General features: G+C 43.1%; 1 protein-coding gene across 5 annotated transcripts in view; it reads left to right on the top strand.

Annotated features, from left to right (window-relative positions):
• CPM (carboxypeptidase M) overlaps positions 1–12,357 on the top strand; it is an 84,860-nt gene that overhangs the window by 51,108 nt on the left and 21,395 nt on the right. For all 5 annotated transcript variants that reach the window (XM_045062057.1, XM_045062056.1, XM_023257219.2 and 2 more), the window contains exon 3: positions 876–973. In XM_045062057.1, the coding sequence (XP_044917992.1) occupies positions 876–973 (98 nt within the window). The remainder of the gene's footprint in view (positions 1–875; positions 974–12,357) is intronic.

The raw sequence follows: 12,357 nt of genomic DNA, 5'->3' as shown, positions 1-12,357 counted from the left end.
CAGCTTCTCACTGGCTGTGTGATCAGAAGCAGCTTACTTTAATGTTTGGAAGATCAGTTTTCTCACTTGTAAAGTTTGGTTCACGATCCGTCTCAGTGGGTCACGATAAGGGATTACTGAGATAGTGCGTACCGGGGTCCCAGCCGTGATGTCTGCACGGAGCAGATCCTCATTGATCTTTAATCTCTGCCCTTCCTTGCTGGAATCCAGCTCCTCAGGCAGGGTTAGGACTTAGAAGTTTTCCTTGAGGCATCATTAGGATACATTGTTGTTCCCAGTTTACTTGGCAAGACTCAAGCACATAAAGGGCCTCCTTGCCAAGGAGCTGTGTTACATCAGGGTTTGAATACCAGATTCAAGATTTCTTACTTTAAAAACAATATCCCCCAAATAAGTAAATAAATACATACGTACATACATACGTACAATCTCCTTTCTGAGTTCCACGTTTTATTGCTTGTTGCTTTTTTCACTTGTACTGAGAATTAAGGCACCCTCCCAGTCAGCCATTGACTGTAATTTAAGTTTGTATAATTATGAAAATTAGCAAGATCCTTTCTGAAAAGCACTAGGGACTCAGAGCAAAGCGTATAAACGTTTTGGAAAAATACGACCTATGTAACCTAATCAGTTTTCGATTTTTAAAAAATCGCGTTCTAAAACAAGAAGTTAAATATCTGTGCTAAATTGAAGGGATCTGGGCTGGTAGGGAACTAAGCATTTTAAGCACGGAGGTGTCAGTCCTATGTGCTCTGGGCATCACGAGACGTGAGTCAGGTGGGAGAAGCCGCAGTTTGCTGTCTTCTCATTCTCCCAGAGTTCATTTGTCATTTTCAAACACAACTTATTTTTCTACCTTTCTCTTCCCTGTAAAGGCAGAAACCTGTGGGTTCTTGTTGTGGGGCGCTTCCCAAAGGAGCATAGAATTGGGATTCCAGAGTTCAAATACGTGGCCAACATGCATGGAGATGAGGTACGTATGTGGCTCAAATATCTGGAAAGTTGCCGGAGGAGCTTCCCTCGGGTCTCTTGAGTTCCATGTAAATGCTAAGGAAGCAACATAAATTATACCAACGAGTCTGGAAAGGTCTTGCCACAAGGCCTTCTGAGAGAACATAAGGAACCAGGGTCCGACAGCCACCACCACCAGTGCCCTGGGAGGGTACCTGGAGTCAGCTCTGTGCTGGGACTGGAAGAATAGCAGAGTCCAAGTTCTGCACTGCCAGCTGGGTCCCTGAGACCCTTCGTGGGGTGACTTCTCCCGCCTCCCGATGGGCAGCAAGGTGATGAGCTAAGGAGCTGTATTCTATTTGAACTCAAAACAATCAGAAGACCCCAAATAGCTAATCTAAATTCCTAATATCTATTTTTCTGGAAGCTTTTGTCACCTTCTCTTAATCTTCTACTCAGTGTTTTCAATCCTGAAGTTTAGATCATCAAGCTTAGGGTTCTCTCATTCAACAAATGCTCTTAAATTTTATAATCATGCATTGCTTCTTCTCCAACTTATCAGGGATAAACTCTACTTTTGGTTTTGTTTGATGTCATGTCATTTATTTTGTTTTGCAATTACCCCTACTTGCCAGTCATTCCTGCCAGGCATTTGAGGGTGCTCATCTCCATTTCTTCCCTCCCTTCCTCAGACTATTTTAAGAACATGGCAACTGCAGTATTTTCTGTTCACCAGGCTCCCACACGCTCGGCCAGTCAAGTGGAGGGGAAAGATAGTTCCCAGTCATCACAGTCAAGAAAATTTACATAGGAATATGGGTAACACCCTATAAAACATAATTTAACTTTAAGGAACGTCGAAGTAAACGCATAGTGCAATAAGTACAACCTAGTGACTTGTTAAAACGCTTGGGAATTTGCAGTAGTGTGGGTGGCAGGCTCTAATCAGATGCTGGGCTCCCTGTCCTGGCTTAACCGCCCCCCCCCCCCCCCCCCCGCCCCGACCCCAAGCTCCTTGGGAGCAGGACCCACCTCTCCTGACACACAGAGCCTGCCCTTTTCCGGGCATGCTGCCCGACCTGTCCTGCTGGGAAAAGGTACTTTGCAGCTGGAGCCCAGACGCAAACAAATACTTGCCTCTAAGGAAGGGGTTGGCCTTTGGACCCGATTTGTGAGTAGATGGAAGGTCAGTCCCCTCATGACTCTTCTGAGTGATCGGGCTGTGCCTGTCAAAGACTCAATGTCACCGGGAATCTGACCGATACTGTAATAAAACAACTGTTCACTGCAGACCCCAGCCCAGACTTCCCTCTTGTCATCTGGTCTACTGATCAAGATCCCATGGAATCTGTTTTTAGTAAGAGACATACAGCATTCATGAGGTTCAGTAGTTTCTTTATTGAATTCTTGGGACTTCAGAGGTTGCAGCGTGCTGCTCAGAAATAGTCCTCTGAGCTGAAGCTTTCAAAGAGAAGCCAGAGTCCTTTCCCTCACTTGCCTCCGAATTTGCTTATTCCTAACATGCACTTTCCCAAATTTCTGGCATTTGCTAATATATCCCATCAAATCGGGGCTCTCTGACTCACTCACTCTGATTCTTTGAAGAATGCTAAGGACTGAGACCAAGAAGGGGAAAGGGCCCAGTGTGTTTGGGGGCAGGGACCTGAGGCCCTGTTAGCCCCCACATGTCCCGGCTGGTAGCAGTGTCAGGGCAGTGTGGGCCACTGAGGAACTTGTCCTGAAGGTGAGATCTTGTGCCTTATCCCCTCCTGGTGCATCAGGAGCTGGGGACAGGGATGGCTTCACACAGGAGCTGAGGAGTCTGTGTGAGTAGAGGGTCCAACCACCTTACTCAGCCTTCTTCCTTTCTCAGATCTTTTGGAATTGAAAAAGCATTTTCCAGGACCCACTGTTAAAAAGCAACATGGCTGGGGTGCCTGGGTGGCTCAGTCAGTTAAGCGTCCTACTTTGGCTCAGGTCATGATCTTGCGGTTGGTGAGTTCGAGCCCTGTGTCGGGCTCTGTGCTGACAGCTCAGAGCCTGGAGCCTGCTTCAGATTCTATGTCTCTCTCTCTCTCTCTTCCCCTCCCCTCCCCTACTCATGCTCTGTCTCTCTCTCTCAAGAATGAATAAAACATTTTTTTAAATTTTTTTTTTTTTAATTTTTTTTTTCAACGTTTATATATTTTTGGGACAGAGAGAGACAGAGCATGAACGGGGGAGGGGCAGAGAGAGAGAGGGAGACAGAATCGGAAACAGGCTCCAGGCTCTGAGCCATCAGCCCAGAGCCTGACGCGGGGCTTGAACTCATGGACCGTGAGATCGTGACCTGGCTGAAGTCAGACGCTTAACCGACTGCGCCACCCAGGCGCCCCTAAAATGTTTTTTTAAATAACAAAAATAAAAAATAAAAAGCTACATGGCTAACATTTGAGGGCAATGGTTCTCATCTTTAGATGGATTCCTCGCTATTCTGCCACAAATTTTGAGTGCTGACCTCAGGGTGTATGGATCTTCTATAAGAGTCTGTGGGCCTCATGTGGAGAAACCCACAGGGGATATACATGCACTCAGTGGCATGGTGGGCACAATTGACCACACTATTTTTAAAATGTTTCTTCCTGGGTCGCCTGGGTGCCCAGGTCAGTCAGTTAAGCATCTGACTCTTGATTTCGGCTCAGGTCGTGATCTCAAGATTCATGGGATGGAGTCCCGAGTCGGGCTTTGCGCTGGCAGTGGGAGAGTCTGCTTGGAATTCTCTCTTCCTCCCTCCCTCTCTTTCTGTCTCTGTCCCTCCCCCGCCTGAGCACACACTCTCTCAAAAAAAATAAATATTTAAAAAATAAATAAAATGTTTCTTTTCTTTCCTGGACCCAACCCCACAGAGGTGTGGGTGTTTTCCTACACTTACATGATGGCTTGATGGTAGTCAGCATCAGCAGCCTCCGGGAGACCCAGTCCTGCCGAGCATACCTGCTGTTTTCCCCCCATGAATTTTTACTTTACCTCCTTATGCCTGGTCTTAAAATCCGGTCTTTTTAGGGGTGCCTGGGTGGCTCAGTCGGTTGAGTGACCAACTTCGGCTCAGGTTATGATCTCATGGTTCGTGGGTTCAAGCCCTGCGTCGGGCTCTGTGCTGACAGCTCAAAGCCTGGAGCCTGCTTCCGATTCTGTGTCTTCCTCTCTCTCTGCCCCTCCCCTGCTCGTGCTTTGTCTCTCTCTCAAAAATAAACATTAAAAAAAAAAAAGTCCGGTCTTTTAAAAATTAAAAATGATCCATTGTTATTATAAAATCAATCATGTACATCTTAGAATATAGGTAAACAAACAAAACACTGTATTTGATCATCCAAAAATTAGTACCGTTAATTCCTTACTATTATATCCTTCTAGATGTTTATGTGTGCATGTGTGCATTTTTATTATATGAGCTATGCTAATTTGCTATTTGTAATATTTTTACGTTAATACTAGCTACCCTTTCAGGTCAATAAGAGTTTGTCCTGTCTTTAGCATATACCCCACTTTCTAGTTTCTCAAAATGTCCCCCAGATTGTCCTAAGCAGGATCCTGTCCAGGCTCAAGCATCACCTTTGGTCGGTATATCCCTTGAATCTCTTTTATTCTAGCATTTAAAGGATCTTTTCATTTCTAGACTTAATAAAGAGACCCCACCAATTATCTGTCCTGCAGAATATTCCACATTCTGGATTGTTTGCTTCCTTTCTTGTTATCACCCAACTTGTGCCTCTAGTCCCTCTGTTTCCTTTCAACTGGAAGCTAAATTTAAAGGTTTGCTGTATTTAGGTGAAACTTTTTGGCTAATATACGTTTTAGGAATTGTGAAAATGGGCTAATTTGGTGCTGAGGGTTTGCAAAACAGGCTTCGGTAGCAAAATAAAATGGCCCCTTTGCAGTCAAATATTATTATAAAAGAAGTGATGTTAAACCTATACTTGTATAATAGTTTTCTTGTCTTCAGTCACCCTGCTGGTGGCTCACATCCTTCCAATGACACTGGCTCACTGTGCCATGTTGATCAGACTGGCAAGTTTCCTTCTGCACAGTGCCTTATGAGCAAATAATAATACTAGCTAACATTAACGAGCATGGGCCACACTAAGTGCTTTGAGCGTTTCTGCAGCAGGCATATTGCTTAGTCCCGGTTACCCAGGAGGGAACCAGGTTTGTGCCGGTCATAGGCTGTCCAAATCCGAGCCTGAGCACCGAGCCTTACCCAGCTATGGATCTGCCTCCTTCACTCTCTCTGCTGCCTTCTACGTGTTCCATTTTTATTGTTTTCATTTTTATGTATAGATCTGTGATCTGTCACAATTAATTTTGTTTGGATGGTTACCTGGTTGTTGCAGTGCCATTCAATGAGAAGATTGGGCCTCGTTCATCATGTAGAAGGTGGTGAGCTCTTAGAGTAACCCTGGGATAAATCCAGGTCCTCTCTCTGTCCCTTTCTTTTTTCTACTCCCTGCTTTCCCCTCCTTGATTGCCGTGGAATCACACAGGGTAGCTAACAGAGAGCCCTTTGATCAGCCTTTGTCACGCTGGCCTGTGATGAACCTTTGTCACCTGATGTTCGTGCTCTTTTCAGCACAACACGGGAGAAGTGTTTCTGGTTTCTACCTCTCTCACTTTAATAAGACTAGCAGGTGTCTTCTAGTTCATCCGGGCTCTCCGTTTGCACACACGCTGACCTGTTGCATTATAGAAGCCCCAATGCTAGTTTTGATTTATGCAGGCTCCGAATCGGCCATGCAGACACATCTGAGGTCTAGTGTTTCCCACTGGAAGGGATGATGTCGGAACACACTGAGTGGGCTCCCTACCGTTTCCTTCCTCCACAAATATTGACATTTGAGAATGGGGTCTCCGTCCCCCTTGCCCTTCCCCTCCCTCTGCTATTAACTGGCTTTGTAGTGAACTATAACCAACCATCTACAGTCAGAGTTCTACTGAAAACTGGGACCATGTCCTGAAACTGGGACCGTCTCATAACTTCAGCCTACAGGTGGGCACAGAAGAGAAGCCTAATAAAGTCGCTCTCCATGTTCCTTCCTTAAGGCCTCCTCACACTGTTTTGCAGCCCATGGTTTTTAAACTTCATAGAAAAAAAAAATCTTGGGTAATCTCTACATTGTTAAGACATCTCTGATTCTTCTCTAATGGAAGTATTGAAGTTTGACATGACTGTGTACTGAGAAAGTTGAGTGCCAGTGGTTTTAAGCTAATCCAGTAAATAGGCAAAGTACAGGTCATGAGCTGGGTTCACAAGGTTCCTTGACCTCAGGGCCCATGGTTTTAAGTAGTATGGGGGGTAGGTATTCGTTATGTTCTTGTTATTGCTTAACTGAATCGCCAATTTGGATTCTTTTTTTTTTTTTTTTTTACCCCTTCTAAGCTCCTAATTCTTAAACATCAGTGAATTATTGTTTACTGTGATGAGTTATTAGGGTATAGACTTTTGAAATAGCCACATCACACTTAGAATTTCGCGTTTGTGTGGCATTAACTTATAGCTTATTGTATTCTAGATATATAAATTGAAAGCAAAAACACTCCCTGGATAACAATGACCATATTTTTCAACCTAAAAATATAAGATAATGGATAAATGATTTTCACACACCTTCTAGGCATAGGAGACAGTTTATGAGAGGCCCCTGGGTGGCTCTCAGTCAGTCAAGTGTCCAACGTCAGCTCAGGTCATAATCTCAGTTTGTGAGTTTAGCCCCACGTGGGGCTCTGTGCTGCCAGCTCAGAGCCTGGAGCCTGCTTCGGATTCTGTGGCTCCCCACCCTGCTTGTGCTTGCTCGCGCTGTCTCACTCGCGCACGCCTGCGCGCTCTCTCAAAAATAAGTAAATGTAAAAAAAAAAAAAAAAACAACTTAAAAAAATAAAAAAGACAGTTTATGGGATGTAGTTTGTATCCCTAGATGTTTGTATTTAGAAGGTATTTTAATGGTTTATATGAACACTAAGACATAATATCTGAATTTTGCATGTGCTGGAAAATCTGGAATGTGTAGCCAACGTGCGGTACAGGTTCCAAATGTACTAAAACAAAAAAATTAAAGCTTGTCCTTCCAGATGCCATTGGCCAAGCTCTTTTTTCCACCATTATCCCAAATGCTAGCAAGATGTTCTCAGTTAATGCAGCGTGGTTTTGGATCATAAATTTTTTCTTTTTGGGGTTAGACAAAATTAATCTTTATTGCAGGTGAAGTGTCTAATTCCTTTTAAGCGTGTATTAAATTTGTCCTGTAATTGTCTTTTTTCTCTTCATCTCTACTTTTGGTGAGGCTGGACTAGGGTGACCAGTTATCCAGAGTCCCTGGCATGATCAGAATTGTTAGCCCTCCCCTCTGTAAAAGTCATTCAGTATTGACAATTGTTCAGGGGCACCTGGGTAGCTGAGTCGGTTAAGCAACCAACTCTTGATCTCGGCTCAGGTCATGATCTCAGGGTTTGAGCCTTGCATTGGGCTTCATGCTGACAGTGTGGAGGCTGCTTGAGATTTTCTTTCTCTCTCTCTCTCTCCCTCTCTCCCTCTCCCCCCCTTCCCTCTTCCTCCCCCTCCCTCCCTCTCTCTTCCCTCCCTCCCCCTTTGCTCCTCCTCTGCTCTCTCTCTCTCAAAATAAATAAACTTAAAAAAAAAATCGTTCAAAGGAAATAACTTGATCATTTGTACATCTGCCCTCATTAGGCAGCTTAAGTCACCATGTTTTCAGAAATTTCCTCCTTAGCATAGTCTTGACCTTGTAATGAATTTTTCAACAGTAATCAACAATCATTTATTGAGTACATGATATACCCAGAGCTGGGCAAGATACCAGAGCTACAAAGAAAGCCTGTTAGGTTCCCTGCCTTCAAGTCTTAGGTGATGGAGTGGGGGGAGGGTGGCCAGTCGGGCCACTATAAATGTTTGTGGGCAGTGTTAGGATAGCACAAACGTGCAGAGTTCTGGAACCACGTGGGCAGATCATGGGACCTAGACTCTGGAAGGCCAAGGAAAGTGTGCTAGATAATGTAGTACTTATGCTGATATGTGAAGAAGGACCTAATGAGGCAATCAGACAAATGAATTAAATCGGTAACACACCATATGGGGAGTCCCAGGGCCGACAGGCTTATTTTTTCACCAAGAAGCTGCATTACACAGTGTAGCATTTTAAAAGCAGATTCCACCATTAGGATTGGGATAGCTGGTTTTCTCTCTCTCTCTCCCTCCCTCCCTCCCTCCCCCTCTCTCTCTCTCTCTCTCAACATGTTACTTACTTATATTGCAGACTCTTCCAAAAATTTTCTCTACTGTTAAGAGACATTCTTGGGGCGCCTGGGTGGCGCAGTCGGTTAAGCGTCCGACTTCAGCCAGGTCACGATCTCACGGTCCGTGAGTTCGAGCCCCGCGTCAGGCTCTGGACTGATGGCTCGGAGCCTGGAGCCTGTTTCCTATTCTGTGTCTCCCTCTCTCTCTGCCCCTCCCCCGTTCATGCTCTGTCTCTCTCTGTCCCAAAAATAAATAAACGTTGAAAAAAAAAATTTAAGAAACATTCTTTAAAGAGCTAGAACACTCATTTTTATCTATCTAGCAAATTCCACCTTGACTGTAAGCTGAAACTGATGGAGAATTTGTTTTCTGCTTTCTGGGTTATTACCCTTTTAACTGGCAGATAAGTGAGTTTCCAGAAGCTGGTGCATTCATCCAGTCTTTCAGTCTCTTAATGAGGGATTCTCATACAAAGTCTACACCCACAGAAAGGAAGTGAGCGTACTAACTGAAAAGCTGATTAAGTTAATAGAGATTGTTTTGACCATGTTCTTTTTTAAAATTTGGACTCCTAAGGTTTCATATTCAAAGACTTAATTTTAAAGAAGGGAGGTTTGGGGTGCCTGGGTGGCTCAGTCGGTTAAGCGTCCGACTTCGGCTCAGGTCACGATCTCGCAGTCCGTGAGTTCAAGCCCCGCGTCGGGCTCTGTGCTCACAGCTCAGAGCCTGGAGCCTGTTTCAGATTCTGTGTCTCCCTGTCTCTCTGACCCTCCCCCGTTCATGCTCTGTCTCTCTCTGTCTCAAAAATAAATAAACGTTAAAAAAAAAAATTAAAGAAGGGAGGTTTATGCATAAAACACGAATGAGTGCTTGAAACATTTACATTAAAATTGGGAAGAATTAATTTGAATAATATTTGCCATATATCTGCTGTTACAAAGGCAACAAAATATAGCCCAACAGAAAAAGAGAACTTTAACTCCCTGAAATTTTGTCTGTTTTACCTCAACATTTTAAAATTCTTATTTATTTTTTAAACACGTCTTTTTTTTTTTTTTTTAATGTTTGTTTATTTTTGAGAGACAGAACATGAGCAGGGGAGGGGCAGAGAGAAAGGGAGACACAGAATTCAAAGCACAGTCCAGGCTCAGAGGTGTCAGCACAGAGCCCGACACAAGGCTCGAACCCACTAACTGTGAGATCATGACCTGAGCCAAAGTTGGACGCTCAACTGACTGAGCCACCCAGGTGCCGTCCTCAGCAATTTTTAAATTAACTAACTCTTACTTGGTCCTTTACTGTATCTCCAAGATTTTTATTTATCCTCTGCAGTTAAGGACTTGCGATTTGTTTTGGAATGTGGAGACAAACAGAAGATACTTTGGCTTTACATTTATTTACTTGAAAGAATCATGATTTTATTGTTTTTGTAAAAAAATAATACAGGTTTTCTTTAAAAAGTGACACTGGAAAAATAAAAGGAATAAAAATCATTCAGAAGTAATCATTAATATGTGTCAGACATTACTCTAGAGATCTATGGATTTCTGTAGTAAGAGAATGAAAAGGCTTAAAGGATATAAAATAAAATGTGTCATTTTCTATGTTACCCTTTAAGAAGTAGGAGATTTCATTTTACTTGAACAGAATAAAACTGAAGTGAAACTAAAATAATTGGTGAACTTGATAAATATTTTCTCAAAATAAGAAATCATAGAGAACAAACTGATGGTTACCAGAGGGGAGGTGGGCAGGGGATATGCTAGCTGGGTGATGGGCATTAAGAAGGGCACATGTTGTGATAAGCACTGGGTGTTGTCTGTAAGTGATAAATCACTGAATTCTACTCCAGAAGCCAATTTTACCATATTTGTTAAATAACTAGCATTTAAATTAAAACTTGAAATTATATAATTTTTAGCTTTTGATAGTATCTTACGACCCACTACCATAAAAACTTCCTCTCTCGTCTCCTCTTCGCTAGCCCCCACCCTCTGTTAATTATAAACCTTAACTTTTACATTCTGTTCTGTACCTGTTCTCCCACAGTTGCTCAGTCTAGTTCTATAACTTAATCATAGCTTCTTTACTCTTTGTTTTCATTTGCTTTAGGTTGGATGGATGTCTTTGCCAGCTCATGTCTTGAGTTTTGTCACGCTCGAGAATGTACGGTTGAGATAGTTGAGGGAAAGTCACAGCTTGAACCACACGAGGATTCTGATATGGCTCCCCCTGTACTTGGGACTCAGATGGGCCTTGGGTTCTTCCTGATTCATCCCTCTAACTGAACCATCCAACAGCCCCAACCAATGTTTAGAAATTTCAGGAGCTGCAAGTGATTCCTGGTCACTTCCTCCTCCGTCTCCTTAACCTTCTCCTCTTCCCCAACCCATTGGCTGAATGTTCCTTAAATCACCACACTTTCCACATGTAAAGCAACTTGTCACAAATAAGAGTCACCAGCCCCTCCTCCGCTGGCTTTGGGTAGCTGGGGAAGTAGCTCATAGAAGTTGCTTCCAGAAGTGCTCAAGCTTCCAAAACAGAGAGTTGGAAACCTAGTGCATGGCTCACTTGACTGTTTTGGTTATTAGTTCGTAAGGACTTTTTTAAGTTGAGAATTTTGACTGTAAAAACAAAATTCAAGGTAGCAGAAGAAGATAGAAATAAGTAGGAAAAAATGAAGTCAGAATTGAATATATTTCCACTCTGAAATTCATGGCTATCTGTGAATATGTAATTCACATATCCCAACTTTTCTTAGTCCCCATTTCAATTCTGTGTTCGTTAGGATAAAAATATGATTTCTTTGCTTGCCAGTGAGGGGAACAAAGTTGAGAAATTACCATTCGAGGATTGCTCATCCTTTGTTACAACGGTGAATCGATAACGGTGGAGTTGTAATCGGAAACTCTTCCCGCTCGCTGCCTGCATTAATGCCTCTACAGCACTGTGCTTATTTAATGACCTGCTGCCCCGCTTCCCCATTGACTAACCCCTCAACAGCAATCTGATCTTAGGTAAGAGGCAAACATTCCTTACTCAGAAGTAGATTCTTTGAACCCAGGAATAGAGAGACAAATTGATGTAGCCTCATCAAATCTTTCTATAATAAGGTTGAAGTGTAAATTACTTTTTTTTTTTTTAAATATGGTGAATTTTCACCACTGGGGATTATAAAGCAAGATCTCTCATAGGTCTTTGGTTTCCCGATCACTGGTGATACATAATTTTAGGTGGATATGACCATTTTTATTTTCACTGTCCTGCATTTACTTATTTATTTATCAATGAGAGTGCGCGTGTGCACACATGCCAGTTAAGGGCCGAGGGAGAGAGAGGGAGAATCTTAAACAGCCTTCACACTCAGAACCCAATTCAGGGCTCTATCCCATGACCCTAGGATCATGACATGAGCTGAAATCAAGAGTCGGCCGCTCGACCGACTAAGCCACCTGGATGCCCCAGTCCTACTTTTTAAAAAATGTACATTAGAAACATATCTAGCAAAATCTATAAAGAACCCACCTAACTCCACACCCGAAAAACAATCCAGTGAAGAAATGGGCAGAAAACATGAATAGACACTTCTCTAAAGAAGACATCCGGATGGCCAACAGGCACATGAAAAGATGTTCAGCGTCGCTCCTCATCAGGGAAATACAAATCAAAACCACACTCAGGTATCACCTCACGCCAGTCAGAGTGGCCAAAATGAACAAATCAGGAGACTAGATGCTGGAGAGGCTGTGGAGAAACAGGAATTCTCTTGCACTGTTGGTGGGAATGCAAACTGGCTGTTTTCCAGCCGCTCTGGAAAACAGTGTGGAGGTTCTTCAATTAAAAATCGATCTACCCTATGACCCTGCAATAGCACTGCTAGGAATTTACCCAAGGGATACAGGAGTGCTTATGCATAGGGCCACTTGTACCCCAATGTTCATAGCAGCACTCTCAACAATAGCCAAATTATGGAAAGAGCCTAAATGTCCATCAACTGATGAATGGATAAAGAAATTGTGGTTTATATACACAATGGAATACTACTTAGCAATGAGAAAGAATGAAATATGGCCTTTTGTAGCACCGTGGATGGAACTGGAGAGTGTGATGCTAAGTGAAATAAG

This window comes from Felis catus, chromosome B4 (assembly GCF_018350175.1).
Source record: "Felis catus isolate Fca126 chromosome B4, F.catus_Fca126_mat1.0, whole genome shotgun sequence".
NCBI classification, from domain to species: Eukaryota; Metazoa; Chordata; class Mammalia; order Carnivora; family Felidae; genus Felis; species Felis catus.
The sequence above is the reverse complement of the archived record's forward strand: the minus strand, read 5'-3'. Positions and strand labels throughout refer to the sequence as shown.